This window comes from Labrus mixtus, chromosome 1 (assembly GCF_963584025.1).
Source record: "Labrus mixtus chromosome 1, fLabMix1.1, whole genome shotgun sequence".
NCBI classification, from domain to species: domain Eukaryota; kingdom Metazoa; phylum Chordata; class Actinopteri; order Labriformes; family Labridae; genus Labrus; species Labrus mixtus.
Genome location: NC_083612.1, coordinates 25555554 through 25579782, shown reverse-complemented (window position 1 = coordinate 25579782; position 24229 = coordinate 25555554). Strand labels below are relative to the sequence as shown.

The window sequence follows — 24229 nt, the reverse complement described above, 5'->3', positions numbered from 1 at the left end:
ACACTAGCATCTTGAAGGAAGTGAAACAGTCGCATACCAACACACACTGACACAGATCACCTCTACAGCTCCTCTCTTCCTCTCTCCCATTTGAACTAATTAGGTCTCATTAAAGTCATTAAAATGTTAGCAGCCACTTCCCAGCTCACTGCCAATGGTTTCACTTGGCAAGACGTGGGGATCATTCTGCTTTAGGTATTACGCCTCAAACAAACTGAAGTAGAAGTATGATGAGGTAAGAATGACACATGCTGTCAATATCTAGCCTAGAAAAGTCACTTTTCACTTTTTTCAGAACTATTTCATCTGGGAATAAAACACTTGATATCAGCATACAATCAAATGCCATAAACATCCACCTGTCCTGAAGTTTAGGCACACACACACACTTACTTTATATTCACATACTATCACGGGCCATACAAAACCATTACAGATGTGCACCGTCCCACACAGAAACAGTCAGTGTGTCATGAGAACACTGTGTGTTGAAGAGGGGCGAACTGTGAAGTGGCCATTTTGCCATTTTACTGTTGAAATGGGAGCTGCGGGAAAGGACAGGGTGCACTCTGGGATATAGTAGCGGCTGTGCGATCTCACTGAGCTGTGGTGAATGGATTGTGATGGCACTGTGCCAAGCTGTTCATAGCTTACTCTCAGTAGAGAGAGAGAGGCCAGAGGTTTACAAAAAGGGAGAGAAAAAGGTCCAGTAGACAACAGTAGACATTCAAACACACACATGCACACACAGAAGCAAACATACTACACACCAATATCTCTGTTGCCCTTTGGCTTATTGCTAACAGTTTAAATAACTTTGTTGGGTTTGTTTGATTTATAATAGGCAGTTACAATTATTTGGACAATGTAAAAACACAAACATAATATGATCCCCAGGATTTTATCTAACCAAAACCCATGTTTAGCTTTTGTTACTTAATAATACAAAGATAAAAAACAATCTAAGATTCACAATAAAATACACAAAAAATAAACAAAAGAGAAGCAAAAGCAGCTCAGATAGAGAAACTGACCCTCACTTAGAGGGAGAAAAAGAGAGAAAAGGCAAGGGAAATGGAGATACCATCAACACTGGTCCATTTCTGTTAATGGATCACCTATTCACAAAACATTTGGGAGAGAAGGAGAAAGAGGAGGAGCAGGAGGAGGAGAAGAGTGACCCTACAAAGAGAATATTTCACCCAGCTCAGCTTGTCAGCAGAGACTGGACACCCGATGACCCGGAGGCCACAGCTCATGTTTCTACAGACTCCAAAGAGGAGCTATACAATACCTCAGGCCGTTCAGAAACTACAGATAAGCACAAAGAGGTTCAGCTAAAAGAGTCTAAAAAACAGAGGGGTCATAGGATGGAGTGGATTTTCTTTTTCTCTGATGCTGATACCTCAGTCAAACGTGTGCTGCTGTTGGATGTTTTTAATGGAACTGTTCCTCAATCTGGGCTGCTTTTCTATGTTTACAGTATAACAACTGACTGACGAGAGCTAATCTGCTAGCATGGCTAACAACGGTAGAAGACATACTGTGGTCTCAAGTAAGCTGAGAGGGGTCACAGAGTTAAATTTGGTGTGGAACGTATGAGGTAAGAGACTGAAAGAAAGACAATGACAAAAGAAAGAGAGCCAGAATTAACGAATGAAATAGAGGACTGAACAGTACAGATAAGATTAGAGCAGAGGCAACTGAAAGAGAGCAGTGAAATGTGATTACAGGTGCTTTTGTGAAGAGGGACCACTAAAGCACTCAAAAAGCAGTGATAACCAGATTGCCTTGTACCTCCTGCTAAATTGACACAGCGGCATAAGATAATTGCTACGAGTCCTGAATGATGTTAGCAATATTCTATTGCACATGTAGGTACTACTTGTCTCAGCAAAACAGGGTTGTTGTAAGACATCACAACACAATGAAAGGTAAATGCAGGCAGGGACAGACGGTCTGAAAGTATGAGAAACCGTCCATGTGGGTGTTTATGTATCATGTAGGTCTGGATACCACAAACTGAACCTCAAATCAAGCTCAGTGTGTGCTCATCTCTTGTTGCAGCATTACTTTTGTTTGCTAATTCAATAACATGCATCAATAAAAACAGGGTGAAAAATAACACTGGCACTTACACGTACTTGTGGCCATAACTATCTAGCGAGAGTAAATACTGTGAAGACACAGCTGTGATAACCTGAGAAGAAGGCAACTAGCAACAATCACTGCAGGAGATGGAAGCGCTTAAGTTTGGGTCTGCAGGTGGAAATATATGTGGAATCATACATATTTGTGCTTTTATTCAGGAGGCTTCATCTACTGTATGGTTCTCCATGTTCAATATTTTTTAAGTATTGTCTAGACAAATGATATCCTATATTAATAGGATCAGACTATTTTTTGCAGTTTTATGGTTGTGGTAACTTATAACACAACGTGAAGGTGTAGTAGTATAGAGAAACAAAATGCATTTATTATCATTTTATCTGAGAGAATTCATGTATTTGAATTGAAGTTTTTTTTAATTTGCATCAGAATCTATGCAAATTCAACTGAGTCCCTTAAGGGAAAATAGAGGGGAACGATTTTCTAGGATTTTCTGAGATCTTGTTATACTTTTGAGAGATTTCACAATACTTTTGCAAGATCCTTTTATTTTGTTTTTTAAAGATCTTGCAAAAGCTTTCATTCAAGTGACTTCCTACTTTAGTTCACAGGCATATAGTGAAACATGCATCAACAATGGAAGAAGGCACACACTCGGAGAGAGATTAATTGTATTTCATTTTGAGATGGCCCTCAAACGAGCATTTTGTGTAAGGGGGGGCCTTGCTGCTAAGGGAATTCTTATGATGAAGAAAGACAGACTCAGCCTTCCTGGGTCAATAACTCATCAGTAAACAAAACCAACACCAGTTTTCAATCAAAGTATTCTAGACAAAGAGCTACAACCGGATTTCCATCAGTACAAGTCATTCTCTATGCTGGACAACAAACATTGACCGCTACGTATAGCCGGATGGCCGGCTGAGACTCTGGAGAGGGACGTCTAAAAATGTAAACACCACACATATATTAAGCTATAAAAATAACTTTACTGATTCCATCTTCAACAAAGATGCAGAGGCTTAAGACAAATGGACAAATAAACATGTATATTCATATTTAACAATAAATAATCCCCAAAAATGTTGTCCTAAACACTTCAACCCACACTTCATTTATTCATGATGTAGCCTTTCAACAGTATTGTAGCATGATTTTCAGTACCACACTTAGTGGAGAGCCCCTTCCTCGAGCCTTGGCTGACTAGACAGAGGCCAACGTAAGCTGACCTAGCTTGCTTCCTACCTTACAGTGGTTGGAAAGAGGTGTTGGTTTTGTAAAAGTTATGTTCGGCTGTTGAGTAACTGACTAGGGAAGGCTGCAAAACTTTTGCGAGATCTTGCGAAAACTATTGCAAAGTTTTGCTACAGATTCTCCAAAAGAATTCCCCTCCACGTCCCTTCAAGGGCTACGTAAAATTCAAAAGGAGATGCAAAAGCTCAAAACAGATGCGAAACAAACAAACAGCAAAAGCCAAAACAACTACAATAACATCAAAAGAACTGCAAATCCATAAACGCTGCAAATCCAGTCTTATACAGAAGTGTTCCAGGCCTGTAGGGGCGCTAAATTAAACAATGTATTATTACAGGGAGATTGAAGGATACAGGCAGTCAACTTATTGCTTGGATGGGAAAATGGCATAGTTTTACAACAGAGAGTAATATTAATAACGTGATGTTCTCATAATGCACTGTGGGCATGGAAAACTCTTCAAAAAGAGCTAAAAATGAGATACACTGATACCACACTACAATTATAAATGCATCAAAAAGAAGGTGGTGACAGAGGCATGTCTTTTTTTTCATGGAAGGCAACTCTGTACTTGAATCTTGAACACCTTTTTTAATGTGATTTTATTGATCCCCATATAGGTTATTGTTCTTTTTTTATTTTTTGTTGTGATTTAACCATATTGTGTTATATTGTCTTTGTATGCGTTTGTGATTGTGTTAGACTGCCACCTTGACCAGGTCTCTCTAGATAAAAATACAGCAACTTGGAGAAAATAAGTGCTGTTTTTTACTGTTTCAACATTTTCAGACATCCTTGCTGCCAGACATCACTTTACAGTAATGTCTGTTTTTTTTCCTTTTTCTATTTAAGTGTAAAACACTGCCAGGAGTCTGAAACCTTTCCCATCTTCAACCTACTTTGTTACTTTTTAATATCTCTGATGGGAAATGAAAACTCTGTTTACGAGTAAAGCAGTGCTCCTCACAGAGGGCGCAACATTTCCCTGTATACAAAGCGAGGCTGTGAGTCACTCAACAATGTGAACAGCTGCTGTGTCAGGTGTTAACCGTTCCAGCTGTGTTTCCTCCCATGACCATACAGCAGGGCTCTTTTCACAGCCTGTCATCCTAATCACAGACACATACTTTCACTCACTGTCACGATTACACCACAAATCAAAGATTCCAGTCAGACCTTGGGCATGAGTCAACTGAGGTTAAGAGAAAACATTTGTCCACTCTAATTACTTCTCTGATGTAAATTGTGTCATCATCATTGTCAGCATCTTTTGAGTTTTGTTGCTGCTCTGGACCACAGCCTTCGGATCAAGACGCATGTTGTTCTTCTTTATTTGGACTTCAATGTTATCTAATGACCACCCGAAATCAGATTATTGGCAAAAAGAAAATATTTAGAGAAAATGTATTATATTATATTAGGATATCGTTTTCAAGGGGGTCCCAAACATATATTTACAAAGACACAGGTACAACACAGCAATACAAAACCAAAACATAACAAAGTAATACATACAGCAGAAAACAACAGCAACAACAACAAAACAAGGGACAACACAGAGAACAGACACAACAATAAGCTACCACCATTACAACAACAATTACAACTCAAGACTAGACACCTTAGAGGAGAGAGATTCAGTCTATACATAGCGAGAAATAAACAAACAGTGTTGACGCTACTGAAAACATACACAATCAGTTTGAAGATGAGAACACAAAACATGTTTAAATAAGTGGAACGATGACAAGGAACGGAGATTTAAACGTAACTTATTCCAATCAGAAGGAGCACAAAACATAAAAGCCTTTTGACTTAAGGTTCTGTTTCAATTCATTCATGATTACTCTTAAAATGCATTGTTTCATTTTATTTAAATGTTAATGAATGCCAATCAGGATTTTTATGTTACGTACATATGTGGTTTACGCAGGTATGCACTGTAGAAAAGAAATCATCCCCCAACTGCAGTCTTTGCAAGTACCTTGCTTTTGCTTGCTGTCAATACAAAAACCCACGCTCATACAGGGAAGCGGAGGTGAAGGGGATAAGCATTTTTATAACCTTTGTGGAGAGATGTGGAAGTCTTCACAGACAGCCAAAAGTGCACAAGAGAAACTCATCTTTTCTTCTGTGACCGCAAACCCTTTAGCTTTAGGGGCTTGGTTACTAAACATACTAGGTGCTTGGTCTCATGAATTGGCACCTCTTTTAAAATAATACACTGTGATCTTGGAGTATAATCAGGACCAATCCATGAAAATCAAAACTTCACATACCGGTAGTCATGGAAAAATCGATCCATAATGCCCCACTCATCACAAATGTTAGCTTACCAGATGTTGGTTCTTTTTTTGGTTTATGTTGTTTACATGCTGCGCATCCCCCGAAGTCATCAAGCACCCTCCAGTGAAGGTGTGCCTCAACATTTAAAAACCACTAAGACAACTAATCACGCACATCTCTACTACCAACATTCGCATAATGAAACCTTCAAGGCCCTGACACACCAAGCAGACGGCAAAGAACTAGTGACGACAAAGGCCGACTGTGGCGTCGCCTCAAAACGCCTTTGTCTTGGCCCAAAAACTTGCCCTTGAACACACCGCAACGACTACGGCCAACCTCCACGTACATTGCTGCGCAGGCGGGAGAGGAAATAACTCTCCATGCCAGCAGGTGGAGGTAGTCTGTAATAGTCATTCCATAAAGGGGAAACCAGAAGAGGATGAGGACGAAGAAGAATGCGGATATATAAACCGTTGTTATGATACAAGAAGACCCTTTTTACACCGCTGTCGCACACCACTCGTAATTCACTTCTATTAGAGAATAATGTCTGATAAACAGTTGCCTCTTGACTCCTTTACTTGCTTTGGTCACTTCCGTTTTTCTTCTCGTGCACTGATTCGCTTAGCTGAACAGCCAATCAGAGTGATGTCCTTGGTGTGTCAGGGCCTTTATGGGATTTCCAGTATTACTTAAACTGCATAAGCACTTGTAGGTCATGTTTTTGATGCAATAATGAACCAAAGACTTGATATGTTCACTGATGGCTTTTGAAATCATACACTGACTATAAATGGTATGAAAGTCCACATTGAAAAAAAATTAGGAGGGCTTCTGGGGGGCAAAGGTGGCTCCTGTTTCCCACTGAATTTGTGTGTATGAGAGAGAGGGAACGAGAGAGCAGAGCAGAAAACCAGGGGTAGAGAATGGGGGGCGAGGGGGGGGGGGCAGTGTAGTCCCTCATGCCTCCTGTTTTATGTACAGTGCTCATTCATCCCATTCTGGTCTCCTCCAATCACAGCAGCGGTCCTGTATACTGGGCCTCCCAGCAGCATGGGGCCTCACACATGGCCAAGTCAAGTGCCAGGCCCTCTTGCATGAGTCAACAGGGTGAGCATTAAAACTAACATGTGAGTAACAACTGAGATCCGAATCTGTTGATTTACAACGTAGAACACTTGATTCATCTGGACTAACATTGGTGCACAACAAAGTGTAATGTAGGTCCCTAGTATGAAGAACCTAAAATGTCAAAATTTGAGGGTGTTTTATGTAAAAATTGCAACAACAGTCTCACCCCCCCTCCCTCCTTCCCCCACCCAGCTCCCTTGCCCCACATCTGCGCTGACTGAGTTAGCGCATATGTACATCATAATGCTGGTGTACAAAGATCAGGGTTGAGATAGCACACAAGGTCAGTATGATGAATGTGACTGGTATGTGACACTATAGCTGTATGCACAGAGGAAGGACACACTGCACTTAGCAGGCTTCACATGTTACGCTCACAAAGGGGTTCTCAATAGTGGCATTTTCCATCGCTGATGTGAGAGAGAACCGCTGATCTTTGAGAATTTAACTGCATTTGAACGAGAAATGAAAATGTGTATGTGCTCAGCATGAATGCACAAAGGAGTGTTGAAGGTAATTATAGATGTATGTGTTGTTCATGTTACAATAGTATTACAGAAACAAGGCAGAGGCTACTGCTGCACTTGTCTGTCTTCAATGCATGTGAACTTCCTGAACTCGTTCATTCTGCAGCATCTACTCATCAGTATACTGCAACCCTAAAGCTAACGCCCAACTCAGGAGTTATGTAGTCATATTTACATGCATTAGCACCTTGACCACCTACATGACCACCTTCAGCGTCATTCCTCTGCTCTCATGTGACTGAACAGACGGCAAGGAGGAATGGAAGGAATGTACATGCAGGTTAGTTAACCAACTAAGCGTAGTGTGACCGCTTAAATGTCCACAGACATCTAAAGATATACGTAAATATGAAGAATCAAAGTTGTACCAATTATATAGAGTTTCACGGTGTGATAAAATTAAACTTATTTAAGACATATATCTTTAAAAAATTGTGGAAAACAGAATAACCAGTATTCTAAAGAGCTGGTTGACTGCTTCCATTTCATGCTAAGTATCCATCTTACACAAGATGTTGCTGCAGCTTCACTAAAAGGTGTTAGCATTTTTACATAAAGTGGATGTTCGAGGATAGGCCTTGGATTGAGGTAAGTGCAGAATCTGACAATAAACTTGCTCCAGCGGTAAGTTGTAAAGCAACATCAGTGCAACTCTGACCTGTCTCTGAGCATCAGTTAAAATCACATTATGTAAAAATTTCAATAACACTCTCAGGCAAACCTTGGGATGAAATGCGCAATCTATCAGAGTTACATTATTCCAGTAGTAATATCTAAAAGTGCTCCTGGGATCAAAGGATTAACAGATAGCAGCTTTACCTTAGAGCAACTTGTAAAAAGGTGCATCTCTGTGAGCAATGGAGTGAAGAAGAATATTACTTTATGTCCAGTAGGAGAGGGGGCACTTCTCAGTGTGTGACCCAAAGCAGTCTACCACTCTTTTAGTCTTTCATCTGTTTTTAACTAGTCCTATCTTTTTAATGTTTTGTGAGTGCAGGGTGTTTTTCTTCCGAGATTCAGTATGTGGCCAGTTGGCTCCTTTGCAGAGTTTTATTCACTCTTTGCGTAACAACGCTTGCATTGGTTGTTCTCTGTCACGAGGTGGCAGGTCACCATGCCGGTCCAGGAGTCGCGTCACTCTCATATATATTGCCCGGCCGTCCACCTTGAGGACATGAGGTGCACAAACTAACCGCGAGGCCACCAGTTCCCCTGTTGGATTCATTTCAAAAGTGCTTCTTTTACAATGCCCACTCAGTAATATGATGCTGCCTGCAGTGTGACATTATTGAACAGAATAAAGCACGAGAGCTGTGCAGTTTTTTTTTAAACGTAGTTATGACACAGACTGAAATGAATACTGATAACTATATTACCTATGCAAGCACTGAGGAGAGGACCATCAGTGACAATATAGATAATGTCTTTAATTGAATTTTTACATTTCGTACTGCTGTCACAGGTCACTGTCAACCTGAGCAATTAACTACATGAAGCTTGTCTTTAAACACTATTTATGCCTGTCCAGGACAGAGTCGGAATAGAGATAAGAGGTTTTGCTTAGTCCACAGTTGTTGCCAAAAGTGACAAAAACAGGCAAAAGCAGAAAGGACTCCAATGATTCCCTGCCAGACTCAACATCATCTTTTGTTATTGTATTGATTAAGAGGCCCTGGTGGCGGAATCTACATACTGTCTTTTTTAAATTGCTTTGGTGTTGGTGTTTATTATTTTCTTGTCTTCATTTACGAAGAAACTGATTGTTACGCTCGCTTTAAAACGAGTGGGGGATAAATGCAGAATGAAGTTGATGGTGGAAGTTCCACTCCTTTTTGATTTTGAGGTAGAAAAGTGACACTGACATGCAAAGCAGTGTTCCAAAACTTGAGCTAATTTGGCAAGAGAAGGCTGTGAGCGCAGCTACAGCTGACACCTAGGACATTTTTGCACTTAGGGCACTATGCGCTGAAAACACTTAATCCACACTTATTTTGTAAAGATGGCTGGAAACATTGTTTCACCAGATCAACAACCCTAAACATGTAACATGTCTGAGAAGATTTTTTGTTCAAATGTAATCAATATAGAGTTCAATAAAATCTAGCAAAATAAAAAAAAAGATTAAAAATTGATTGTTTGTTGGCTCATTATACTATTATAATCTCTGTTGACAATGATTTTAGATGGAAAAAAATCGTATCTTCTTCCAGGTCAAACTGTGGCATGACAGATGACAGGCTTCCAAAACTGAACACTCATTAGCTCACCCATATTTACAACAGAATAAAAAGAACTATGAACATAAATTGGACACAAGACTTTGAACATCTAAAGAGAGCAGATCATTTGAATTCATAGCAGACAAATCTATCTCAAGACTTCCCCTCCTTTCAGACAAACACTTCTGACTTTCAGAATGCCTCCCTCCCTGGTAGCATGAATAGGCGCACAGAGGGCACCATAAAAAAATCAACATATTCACTGCACAAATATACCCAGCTGAAACTCAGCCCAGGGCATCTTTAAATAATATGCATCCTAATTTAGCACGGACTCTCTGGGGAGGGGATCAAGATGCACTCACAAATCGCAGCTGACACACCCACGATTACACACAAGCAGGCAGACACACAGGGTGATTGTACCTCAGCAAACACACACACACACGCACACACACATACAGATGCTTAATTTACGGCAAATGTGTAATGAGCCATTCTACACATGCCCTACTGTCTGACAAGATCTGGTTTGAAGTCTCAAGAGATCTGAACATGTTTGTTCACAGAAATACTGAAAGAGTGCAATAAGTTTGGGCCCAACGTCCAATCAAAGCGAACCAAGTCATTAAAGTATTTACATTTCAATTTACAATTAACATTAAAACATCGTTGACGCCTCAGTTCAATTAGAAATGCAAGTATATGAGGTCATTAAGGGGATTTTCACAAATAGAAGAGGATTTCTTAATCTGTCATGCAGAATGAAAGAATGAATTATGACAGGGCACTCACTTTCACTTATCACAATAATGACCACAAACACAACCGACAGTGTTATTGTTCGGTGATCATAGAGAAGAGGTGCACACTGATATTATAAAGGCACTAACAGTAAAGGTAATGAAAGCTGCTGTACACTCTACATCACTCTACAAATTCAATGTTTAATATTCTGTAGCTGTCTCTATACGGGAGGCTGAGCAGCTGGCCCTCAGGTGTAGACACAACAAACCAGACCTGGACACATGCTCTGAACATTACAGCTGAGTGAAGAGCTCAGGAGAAGATGTGCCGACACAGATTGACCGTCTTCCTGCATTGACTAAGGAATTTTAGCTTGCCTCAAGAGCTTTTCATTCAGTTTTCTGCTCTTTTATAGGAGCTTTTGTACTTTTATTGTCCTGTATTTTTCCACTGCCCATTGACTTTCATCTTTAACATGTTTCTACGTGCAGTAGGACAAATACTGACTGCAATCCTCCTTACCTCCAAAAACACCACTAGATGCCTTGTTGACTGGCACAACAGAGTCAGATCTTTAAATAAAAGCTTTCAGCTGAAAGAAAACTAGTGCCAGAAACCAAAAACAAGCTTTAAAAAGTAACCTAAATGCAGCTTTAAACGCACAGTATGTAAAATCCGCCGCTGGGGGGGCTCTCAATCAAAACAATAACAAAAGATGACGTTGATGCTCGCAGGGAATAACGGGAGGGATTCTCTCTGCTATTCCCCCCCAGGTCCTCCTGAGTTTTCTGCAAGTGTGAAAGCTCTATAAGAAGATGTTGAAAATCCTTCTTTTTTTTTAATGGTAGACATTTTTCTTCATATTTTGGGGACCAAACTGAAGCCATCACATGGGAGTAAGAAAACTACAAAGCCCATACTGCTCCTTTTCTGTTATACACTTCACACAGTTATAACTTACAAGCACAAGTATTTGTACAAATTAAAGGAATGGCTTTATGCTAACCTTAGATTTTGTTTAACTTTCTATTGCAATTACAATGTGATGTAAAAGCTTGTTATCTCCAAGCCTGTGTTAGCATATTCTTTAGGTTATCTAACTATTAATTATCTTTTTGGACAAGGATTTCAGCATTTATTCTGCTTTGTTCTGCAAATCTCTGGTGTGTATCAAATCTCTGGTGTTTTTCAAATTCTAGCGTGGGGGGCAACATAATTGAAGAAATAAGGAAAGCCATGGACAATATGGAATTTGTGGAGGAAATAGAGCTTCAACTCATGTGACATTCAACTTTTTTTAATACACAAAGTTTATTACACAGCAGCCTCACTGGATTCAAAATATCTCACTCTGACACTGTGCCTATAGCAGAAACTGTAACCTCTTGTGTAACTATACATATCCATGACATTTAAGCAGGAGAATGGACTTCGCCCCAGAGGACCCTGGTGCAGTTTGTGGAATAAATGGTTGACTTCAAAAAACATTCCCCTCCCACAACCATAACCAACATTGTATAGGGTCACTCCACAGCAGAATTACCACAGGGAGATTCTCCTCGGGTGTTTAGATGCGATATTAACTTAGTATGAACCAAGTTGCTGAGATGACCCCACCTGACCTCAGAATATTGGAGGAATAGCTTTGTGCTTATCATTCAGCAGTGTCACCGAGAGTAGATGTTGAGATGCAGAGTTATCCATCATTGCTTATAAAAGTCTGTAATTTATTCCTCCGTGCAGCTGAAGAAGCACAGAAATTGTAAAGTAAAGTAAGAGTTCAACTGTGGTAACACTAGTGGGCCTGCTCACAGCCTCAGCCACACCTAAATCAGGAGCATGTGACATACTTTGGATACCTTTATTTTGGATGAAGTTCATGATAGAATTCTTGACAATTGTCTCTTCATTCACTTTTAATTTCAGATTAACATCAAATCCAAGCGCAACACAAGAGCTGTTCACTACAATCTGCCTCTTACATTGTCTGTGAGTAAAGTCTATGTATCAGATTGATTCATGCGCAAGAGCCTCATCAACAGATGTCTGATGATACTTCATAATCACAATACTTTTTTCATCATATTTTATTGCAATTCTGAATATTTAACAGGATACTTAGTATTGCTGTGAAGTATATTGTGATTGATCACCCTTTGTTCAGAAAGCACTGATGCCTCGGAAGCAGGAAGTTGTGATTAAATAAAAAGTTTCAGTAAAGGTGCAGTTTAGACAAAAATGAAATACAACAAGAACAACAAAAATTGTCATGTGATGTAGTTTTGTTTGCACCTGGATGTGACACAAATAAATATCCTCCATCTTTGTGTTTATCTAACCTTTGCTAGCACTTCCAGAGTCAGACTCAGCACAATTTATTTGACTGAAAGCCATTGATAATATCATTCTAGTTACAAGTCTATTTTTTTCTATAACAGTGTAATAACCCAGATTATATAAAGCCAATACTTTGGGTCCATGCATGGATACAAGATGGCCACATTAAGTGCAGAACATACTATTGATACTGTACTATAGTAGCTCAATATACATTTTCTCGCATACTTCAAATGACTATAACTTGACTGATGAGTAGACTTTTTAATGGTTAACATAAAGTGTCATTCAGTTTGTGATTATTTATATTTTGTTTGTAACAAACAGAACAAACGTGGTGCATTTGAAGGATGATCTTAGTGACATGCTCAGGCAGTGAGGCACCAAAGCTTTGCCATGAAACTGTTGCTTTGTTTACAGTGTGTTTGTGCATATCAAAAGACCAGAGGCTTCACAATAAACACATGCATTTGCTCATAAAGTTTTGTTGGAGAGCAAATGTTTGTTTCCATTATGTCCTTGCACACGGTGAACACAGAGACACTCAGGCACTTTGGTTGCATTCATTTGCTTGTGATGTGTGAAGTGGAGCTGCCATATTTTCATTTGATCTTTAGAAAGGACAAAACAAGCTCTTTGTTTGTGGATGTAGCCGTGGCCCTTGCCCTCAAATTCGCCCCAACCAGCACCCGCCAATTCATCTCTGTCCCAGAATCACCCCAAGCCCCCACCCACCAGCCTCAGTTCCCACAAGTAGGAAAACACCCATGACATTCACGCTCCACTTTCTAAACCCAACGAAACACACACACACACACACAGAGTGAGTCACCATCAACGAGTGTGTTATTAACGGTCCCTGAGATTATGCAGTAATAACAATGATATATACTAATCTGTCCATTTGATCAAAAAGTTGAATCGCTCAGTGTTTAAAGAGCTTGTGAATACAAATGTGGCCTCTGCTCTGAACACTTTATCTCTTATGTTTTAATAGATTTCAGACTTTGATTTAAATAGCCTCTTAGCAACTTTACGAGTGGGATAATTTAACAATTCAAAAGCTTTTTAGACAGCCACAAAATGTCAAAACTGTTTGCTACCAAATTCCAATGACAAATCTCACACTGTAAAGAAATCAATTTCCCCCTCACTCTTATCACAGACAACCTCCATCACAATGGCCATTTACCTGTGAGAGATTTCATCATGTGGATGTGATCGCCCCCAGTGTGGCACTCTCTCTCCTGTCAGGAGGATCTCAAGGGGAGTAATTCCTTATTCTGTCTCTGCTGGAGTCCGCAGGGCACGGTAATCTAACTCTATATAAATTGTATCCTCTGACCTTCTCTCACTATATCAGATTGAAGTGGAGGAGGCATACCTCTAGTGCCTCTTTTGGTCTTTCAATGCATAATTGAACAGTGAATAATGGAACTTATATGATAAAAAATATAGTAGATCTCAAAGTAAAGGTTGTGGTCTACCTGGATGTGGAGAAGCACTTTGGAGTTTCTGATATATTCATACTTTTCCGTTCTCCAATCCTTGTGCATTATATTGCTTTATTTCTCATCACTGTATAAATGGCCATCACTGCAATGTGTGTCATACAGGAGCTGGAGGAGCAGCAGGAAATATCCAGACAGAGAAGGATAAAATACTGATCAGTGAGGCAATGAAGTCATCTACTTGTGAAAACGTGTGCTCACTCTTGTGTTGCAGAGAGAGAGACATCAACAAATAGCATTATAGCAAGACAATGCCACGCTCAGTACAGACAGTTTTGAGAAGAAATGAAGAACTGGACAAAGCCTGACTGTTCTTAAAGCTGTGTAGCATTACAAACAACTAATGAAAGAGACATTTTCAGGGTGCTCTGTTTACATGACAGGACACCTCTCATCACTCTTTTAAAAAACTAACTGTCGTCAAAACACTTGCTGCCTAACTTTAAGATGAGGCTGTTAAGTACAGAAGATTAAAATAAGTTTTAAATGTTCTCAGGAGTCATTTTAATGCTAGCCTAAAAAATGAATACCTCCTCTTGGAAATCCTCTTTAGTGTGTCAGCTCTCTCTCTCTCTCTCTCTCTCTCTCTCTCTCTCTCTCTCTCTCTGTCAAACATACACACTGTCCTAACATGTCTGGTCCTCTTTGTGGGATCTTTACAACCTGTTAGTAAAGTAAAAAAAAAAGAAAATTGCAGCGATGTAAATGTTACCTAAACGTTTCACTCAAAGCTTGAACTTCAGTTTTTCACTCCATCAAAGCTCCTTTAAGGAGTTTTTAGCGGGTTATGACAACTAACTCAACTAAATGCTGATGCCTTTTTATGACCTACAAAAGAAAACCAGACCATCACATATTAGATTGGTTATTATCTATATTGTTATATTTAATGCCTGTGCCTTTTGGTAGTTGTGAAGAAAAGCGAATATCCGCACCCTGCAGAAACAGCCGTCTTTTTAGTTTTCCACAGCAAAGATTCACAGTGAGGGATACTTTTTACTGTCAAAGACAAAAGGATGACATTCTTTGTAAGGAAACACTCCTCAGTAATTTACAGGACAAGATAAGCAAAATGAAAGGAGGCACTTTGTCCACAGGGGCTTCCTAAACTGAGACCAATTGAAAGTTTGTCAAATGAGCTTCAATGTATGCAAAAGCATAATGTGTATAATGAAGTAAATTTACTATTTGGCTTCAATGCATTCTGCCCCCTCCTCTCATATTCTGCACAGGTCTTTGTTATGTTAATCCTGTGGCCACTTTCTCACCCACTTAGTGTCCCATGTGTGGGCAGGCAGACTTTCCACTCACACCAGCTCACTCAGGAGCCACCACATTATCTGTGGAAATGAAACTGCTTGTGTGCATATTTGACAATCAGCTATCAGACAAAAATATCCATTCATAGAAAGAGTATCCCATTGATAATCAACTATCTCCTCAAGATCCTTTCAATGAACTTCCTGCAGGCAGTGGCTGAAGCCGGCTTCGAATGCAGCATAGTCCTGATTAAACTGCGAGACAGAAAAGTTGTGATCATTTCAATGGCAAAGCTATCCACACATTTAACACCGAGCTGCTGCTTAAGCACCAAGACCAAGCCCATGTGTCTGCATAATGAGCCCCATCCCCTGTTCGATCCGAGTCGTCCCTGCTCGGTTCAAAGCCCCGTGGCTGCTCTGTGGCAACGTCCAGGGAGCTGCTCCTTAGGTAACGTGCTGCAACTTCACTACGAGAAAAGCCTTCCAGCGCGTCCCAGGAGAGACACCCATGAAGTAACAATACACCCCTGCCTCAAACGCACAGGAGAGGCCACATGAGGTGAACGCGGAATCCGGTGGGGACATTGCACGAACCATGCAAGGTGCACATTCACCCAGTCGCTTTCTCTTGTTTTTTGGGTTGTTGTTTTTTTTACCACAGCCCACTTGAATTCTAAGTAACTACACTACAGTGTAATATAAGAATCCCCCCTCCTCACACTAAGCACTCCACTAAAAACATGCAGATGATTAAAGTAAGCGCGTTACCTTGCTTGGATGGACCACAAAACAGCGAAAGAAAACAGAACAGCCAAATAGTGCTCTCCACCGCCATGTACAGCCTTTGATTTCCACCAGTGGGGTAGCAGCGTTCGTCTATACAACCAGCTATACCGTTATAGCGACATGCATACGTTGGAATCCGCTATTGTCTCCGCCGGTGCGTAAAGGAGTCCTCGTGAATGTTTTCGGTCTTTAGGCGAACAGTCCCCACTCTTTTAACTAACTACAGTGTTGCATTAGTCTGGGGAGAGCCGTCGTGTCTCTCGGCGCTTCAACGCCATGTTGCGAACGAATGTTAAGTGTGTGTTGGCTGCTGGTCCACACCACACACACACACACACACACACACACACACACACACACACACACACACACACACACAGAGAGAGAGAGAGAGAGAGAGACACGCACACACATGCTAGTGGACGCACGCACGCGCATGCACGTTCACCAGACACTGGCTGGCTGCTCGTCGCTGGAGTCCTGAAAAGCTGTCGGTGATTTTAACACACCCCTTTTCCTCCTTTTTTGTCCAACTCCACGCTTTCCAAAGACACTTGGAGGATTCATTCAAAGCGGATACGCAGTAGATACACTAGCAATATCAAATTTGTCCAAAAATATTTAACCCCAGGCGCCCTCTCTCTCTCTCTCTCTCTCCCTCTCTCTCTCTTTCTGGAATGATGAATTCGTTAGGGTAATGCCTCATTCTCTGCTAGATTAAAGCGAAGTATGCAGGATGGTCACGCTTAGCAGTTATCTGTAATGACTGCCAATTTGTTGCCCCGAATGAACCCAAGGTTTCAGACAGTGGTTATTTGTTCGAGCATTCACTAGGCACACATTTTAGTGCAGACTCTATTTTATAACTATGCAAAATCCTCCGATTAATTCATTAAGACATCCTTGTGTTTTTAGGTTGCTCAATATTCGATAGAGAACATGCACCTTTGTTTATGCAAGTGCACGTATATGAATGCAAGGCTGCAGGATGCCAGTGTGTAATATAGCAGGTTTGTCTGAAAAAAAAATGGAGAGTAGGAGAGGCACATGTGCTCCCTGTGCAAGAGCAGGCAGGAGGAGGAGGAGAACGCGAAGGAGGAGGTGGGGATGGTGGGGACGAAGGGGTGGGGTTGGTGGGGTGTTGGTGGTGTGCATCCCAATCAATCAGCCGGCTCGCCTACTGCACTGAGTGCTGAGGGACCCACTGACTTTTGCACATAGCGGGAGCCAGCTGGAGCCCAGCCTTCACCGAGCAGACAAAGACTTGCCTCATGCAGGACTCTCAGCATCACTGATATCGGCAGCATCCTAGTATTCACCAGCATACACAGAGAAAGCAGGAGAGGCAAACACACAAAGGCTTTCACAATATAGATACAGCCTTCGAAATTACATAAAAACCTTGACTTGTTACACACTAAAAAAAAAAAAAAATGTTTTTTCTTAAATTGTAAAGTGCAAAACCCACCTTTTGATGTGACATCCACATAGGTTTTGGGATTAAAATAAATCCTTATACAGACTCTTTCAACATCTTAATCTTAGTGGAACATTTGTGCTTTTGAGTACAGCTCTGTTTTGTTTATAAAAAATGCCTGAACATGTTTGCAAGGAATATTCTCTATGTTGCCTTCAGCATGTTAAAGCAAGACAGAAAATCATAAAGCAATGATGGAGTCCCACTAAGGATATAATATTTTGTTTAGCTCATTTCTCATCTCAGTGTATTCATTTAATCCTGATCAGTGATGGATTGGGGATGATGAAATGAAATGGGACGGATGCATTTCCCAGGTGTCTGATTAAAGTGAATGTCTGGGCCATCAGCAAATGTGATTGCATTGGAAAACTAATAGCATTGGTGTGTCCTCTGTGATTGTGGTCAAGCTGTAATTTCCATGATACTCCCTTTCCCTCCAGCTCCAGTGGAATAATGGACACAAACTACCAGCTGCTCGCAAATTGCTCTACAAAAGCTTCATGATCTGAACAAAAAAAACATGTTTAAGAATTAGCTTGATACATTTGTTCACAAAATGTCAACCCTCACAATCTTAATGGAGATTTGTAAGTTCCCCTCTATTGATTACAGAGTGCACGTGTACTGCTGTACTGTATGGTCATTGTTGTAAATGCTTTTACCAGACCAATCAACCAATACATTTTAATTTCCAATGCAACAAATGCATAAAAAAGCTTTTCCATGACACTTTTATGTAGAGACTGCAATCTATACTATAAAGTGAAGCAGTGAAATGACCAGTGTATTGACAGAAGTACGAAAAGCTGATTTATTAGATGGTACGACCTGCTTCCAGCTATGGTCTTAATTATGAGTAACCTGATTCCCTTTAACCAAAGTCAAACTGAACATGCTGTTGGAACAGTTGAAACCCCACCAACAATTTGTTACAATTAAAAACACGGCTTACTATTATGTATCCAAATATTATAGAGGCAAATTTAAAGCAACTTTGCATTCATTTTAACAATTTACTTTTGCAATAAGAGGGCATTTTTTCAACAGGCACAGCTTTCTTTCCCCAGTAAAATAATGAAAACCATTGATTGCTCAAAATAAAGCAGACCAGTTGCTGAGAAAATTATTTACACATTTGATGCCCTGCCCACTGAGACCAATTAGTATAGTAAACTTGTCTGGCGCGTGTCAAACTGCGAGTGGTTTTAGTACTTTCGAGTGGTTTTAGTACTTTTTCTTGGCAGTGAGAGGTATGTTGGATTTACTGTTATTCTTTGATAACAAATTAGGCTTTCCTCTACTACAGAAAATACTGTAATTGGTTGGTGAGGAGCTGAGCACCTGCTTCCGTCCAGGAGATGTCTGTCTTAGTTGCTGTGTATTCACACAGTGAGGAAAAAAAACACTTTTCTTAAAATAGTTGCATGGGCAAGGCAGTGCTTGTCTTTCTCTTAATCTCGATAGATATAAAAGATCTGAACCCCACTTTGCCATGAGTTACCACTTGCACCAATTACCCTGGTGCAGCCTTGATCCTAGCTTTCCATCTCCTCCAAGTCCTCACCTTGCTTCCAGCTTTGACCAAGACATGTTTGACTTCCTGTGCTTTTGACGTCACAGCTGCAGATTTTTGTAATGACTTAGTGGAATGCTGCTCCGACTCTTAGGCAGCCCTAGTTGTCCCCTTGTTTTCTCGAGGACCTCCAATGTGGAGACTGGCATCTTGTAAAACTGGAGAGGCTATGTGATTTAGGGTCAAGTGGGACATGCTTTCATAGCAGACCAACTTGGAAAGTTAGCTGCCAACTCTCCAAGTCAAAGCAGATAAGAGGTATCGGGTGGATGATGTATCCTTCAGGGTGCTGTTGAAAACCTTTCTAAGATTCTTTACTGATTTTTCTTGGCTTTAAATTCTGGCTTTAGTAACACCTTGAATACTGAAAATAAACAGTATCCACCTACAGCCTAGTACCATCTCTCTGGTGACAGATCATCTTTAAAGGCCATGATGGGAGATTGGTGCTTTGTGTATTTCATCTTGGGCCCTTTGCGCTCTGGCTCAGAGCAGATTTTACGATAATGTTCATGGCCAAGGAAAACAAATTTACAGAGATGATGGCCCCTGTGATTATCCCTACTTCAGTCTTGGCCCGCCTGATGTTATTGCTTTTAATATATTTTGTGGTGCAAATGTTATAGTTGTTGCTATAATACATAAAAGGTTTTTCATTAAAATGTTAGTACAATTATATAATATGTAGTTAATATTTGATCAAATGATGCAAATCTCTCCAAGGAACAGTAACATGTATATGATGGTTTCCTGATGTGCTTCAATAGTTACAGAGGGTGCAAGAATTTATGTGACAAAATGATGCATCGACATTCAAGAGGTAGCCTTATTATCTAAGTCTTTGTTTGAAATGAATCTATGATTGTGTTCTATGTTTCAGTGATGGAATTGAGCATTTCAATAAGGAAAAGTCATTATCATACATTTCACAGAGTTTGGTCCCTCAGTTTGAAATTCAATGCTGGGTTATATGTATAAATGGGAGTGTGAAGCAGTCCATTACTGTTGAATATTTTAATTATGTTTAGCCTTCTTTGGGTTCTGTTGTTGTTTGCCCTACGCCAGTGGTCACTCATTCACACACAAATTCACACACGTACAGTATATCAGAGGCTGTGACATTAAGTGCCAAACTGCCCATCAGTGCTATTTCATTCATACACATTTACACATTAATGGCAACTTTGGGAAGCAATTTGGGGTTTAACAATCACATTTTTTCAAGTATATAAAGGAACAAGAAAATAATCCTTGTTTCTATTATATTGATACTGTTAAGCCTTTTTTTTTATCATTTCAAGAGGAGTTTCAAAAGTAGAAAGTTGTCTAGAAGTGACAGCAGTTATTATTGGGTTTGAAATTTGAAAAGAAGCAATTTGTTCTTTGTGTCTCTTTCTCTTGTGTGCGAGTCTGTAAACGGTAAATGGACTTGAGCTTCTATAGCGCTTTTCTAGTCTTCTGACTACTCAAAGCGCTTTTCAAATTTAAGTCACACCTACACATTCACACCCTGATGGCAGTGGATGCTATGTGACCATCAGTATTAACTAATCCGATTCATACGCATTCATACGCCGCATACGAAGCAGCGGCAGCAATTCTGGGCTAAGTGTCTTGCCCAAGGACAGGTTGCTGCAGGAGCTGAGGATCGAACCCTCTACCTTCCGGTTGAGAGACGACGATGACTCTACCAACTGAGCCCCAGCCGCCCCTGTAAGGTTTGTGTGTTTGAATAATAAGTACAGTTGTATCCGTGGTGGCTGTCTTTAATTTTCCTCAAGGTCAGAGAAACAGAATCACATCTAACAGCAGAGCATCTCCTGAATAGAAAAGGAAGACCACTGAGTGGCAGACAGACAGATGGCACAGCGCCCTCAGCTGGAGGTGCTAAGGAGTGACAACATCAGGCCCAGACACAGGCATGCATCATTCATGTCAGCACTACAAAGGCAGACGAGCTGATCAGAATGCTGAGCAATCCAAGTGCACAAAGACAGATATTTTCTACCTGCTGAAAGAAGAGCCATAATTGACTGTATATTTATTTTGTCAGTTTTCTGATGTTTGCCTTCTTTCCAATAATTTTAGAATCTACTTACTTTTTTTTTTTTTTTAAAGACAATTATAGTCTGAGCTCTATCTCCAGCCAGTTCCACTCACCAGCTGTGAACTGTTTAGTTAACAAACACTGTATGCTACCATCCATGGCTCATGTTTGGATATGTAAATGAGGTTGGTGTATGATTGCCTCGCCACAATGTTATTCCACCTCCTTCCGCTGGAGGGTTGCCCTCCGAATGCTTGGTCTGGAGGAAAGTGTCTCCATAGAAACCAGGACAACGGTGGCACATGGGCTTAGGGGGTGACTGGGCAAATGCAGGACAATGACACTTGGGGTGCGCTGGTGCTGGGCCACAAGTGAAGTTTAAAGCAGAGGTATTGAGTGTTGAACAACAGACACTCACTTTTGCATCATTTAAAGTGCATTTACATGTCAAGTGATAAAGATTAATAAACGTGCTTATGTATGCTGAAGTAGGCTACTAAGTTTGTATGTGTCGGTGTGTGTGTATGGGAAAGTTTTTTTTACTTTTCTCCTTGAAAGATTTTCAGTATTTCTATGATGTTCAATAAATGCTGATGAAAAGATATCCGGCCCTTCTCATATCCTTCATTTCCTCTCTTCTTCTCTCTGCCTTCTTCTATTTTTCCCTCCAACCATTCTCGTTATCTCACTATCTCATTGGATACTTAATATCCTGCCTTCTATCTGTTTCCAATGCAGTAAGATGACAAAGCACACAGCAAAGATAACCCAGAAAGACTCATTGTGCTGCATTAATGCTGTCTTGGGAAACTCGTGGGGGAAATCGGACTCATTCAATCTCTGCAGAATAAAACACTGTGGTTGGTTCTTGAGCTGAAGTTGGAGGGAGAAGGTGGGCTGTGTTAATGCAGAGGAGGGCCATTACTTCCTGAAAGAAGCAGCCCTTGTCCTAATTAGCCTGAAAAGTAGATTCTGAATAATACTGTAAGTTGAAGATTGCAAGGCGCGTAAAGAAATTCATCTCAATGGCCGCCTTGTTTGGTGTAGAGACGAGAGAGGCGTAATAAGAGCTGGAGAGAGGAAGACAACAAAGAGGCAAGATTGCGAGACCACTTATAACCAACTCAATCTATGTCAAAGTGGCTATAGAACAACCTGTTAGAAACACGTCTAGACTGAAGCTCTTTCTGATGCATATTAATGAAAAGAGGAGCAGGAAAATGAGAGTGTCGTAGAAGTGACAGTAAGGGAAGAAAGAAGGGTCCCTATGCATTCAAAGTAGCCCTTATAAAAGTTTATTAAAAAACATATTCTTATGATCCGTATGTACTTATTTTTTTTCCTGGACACACTGTACTGATCTTTATTCTGATATAAAGCAGGTCTCTCCAAATGTCTAGACTATGAGTGCTTACAGTTTTCTATGCCCAACTTTGCTTTATGTTACTTTTTTCACTGACTTTGAAATTCAGAGCTGGAGAAGATCCGTGACCTGCTTTCTGCCCAGTATAAACTAGCAGAGGAGTTCCTCAGGACTTAACAAGGAGATGAGGGAGAGGAATGGATGGATCTTATTTTTAGCATTTCTCATCACATAATTTAAAAACTTTTATATAGAAAGGGGCAAATGACTTACAGTATGTCTTAGTTTGTCATTAAGATGCTCAGTATCTTTTAGAAAACGAGTCACTCTGCTGTTACAGTTCCTATTTGTGCTGTTTACTCTCTCTCTGTTACATATCAACACATGACTTACATCTGTAAGTAAAGGCTGTTACCAAATTTCTATTGTTAAGTAGTTTGTGATATTCTGCTCTTTAAATCTTTTTTTAAAATGAATGTATTAACCTCTACTTCCAGAAAAAATGTATCCACACAATATAAAGTTATGTACAGTGATTAACGACATATGGATGGTGTTCATTATGTCCATATGGTTTGATCAGGGCACATTTGCACCTGTGATTAAGGTTAAAATTTAGAATTATAGAGTAACTCATTTCCATATTTCTTCCTTTTAATTCATTTCCATTTACTCTGTCAAAACACAGCACCATGGCAACTTAGATAATATAATTTTTTTCAAGTTGTATTGCCCGAGAGAGTTTGATTTATTTAGCCTACGTACAGAAAAGGGTATTTTTGGCCTTTGTTATCAGTTACAAATCAAATCATTGGCGGTACATCAGAAAGCAGTAATCAAGGTGTGGTAAAGGCCAGAGCTGTATATTTGACAAAAAGTAGATATCAAATTAATCTGCTAACTACAGTGAGACCACGATGTCAGGCACAGCCTACATGATTTTATGATTCATTCATTCATTATAACCAATGGGTCTTGACAAAAATGACCCAAAGTCATAAAATCATTTTTGGACTTTTCTTCTACTGTATATGCCTAAATGTGGCAATTTTTTTCTATGTACTTTATGTTGCTGTTATATGTACACTTTTTAAACTAGAAAACGAAGTATGTCTGCTTTGAGACCTGTTGTACTGTACAGTACTGCTGGACTTTTACCCATGCATCGTAGTTCCAAATATGAAACAGGTGGCTCCATATTGTGGATTAATTACCAACTTCTCCTGCCAGCTAAAAAAATGTTCTTTTGAGCAAGCCAAGCAAATGAATGCCAACAAGTGTGCACAGTGTCGAGAGTGTCCTGTTGAATTTAATTTAGAGTTTTGTTTTTGAATTATTACAGACAGTCACTGCAATGAAACAGCGCTCCCTGCTGGAGGGATAGAGTAAATGTCTTATTTAAGTCAGATACACATACTAAGTCTCAAATTTGGTTCTGGGCACTGATATAACATGATGCCTTTTATCAAACAGGGTATCAAAAAGCCAAATTTACAAAAACAAGAGTAGCCTATTTATAGCCCTATTAAACAGGAGAACTACGTAGGCCTTTTTACTAACATTGATACGTTCTTATTAGAAACTATAACTTGTT

The 24229-nt window shown here is 40.1% G+C and overlaps 1 protein-coding gene across 1 annotated transcript in view; it reads right to left on the bottom strand.

Moving 5' to 3' along the window:
- igdcc4 (immunoglobulin superfamily, DCC subclass, member 4) overlaps positions 1-16618 on the bottom strand; it is a 57621-nt gene extending 41003 nt beyond the window's left edge. The window contains exon 1 of the mRNA XM_061039611.1: positions 16155-16618. Within this exon, the coding sequence (XP_060895594.1) occupies positions 16155-16221 (67 nt within the window). The 5' untranslated portion in view covers positions 16222-16618. The remainder of the gene's footprint in view (positions 1-16154) is intronic.
- Between the last annotated feature and the right edge of the window lie 7611 nt (positions 16619-24229).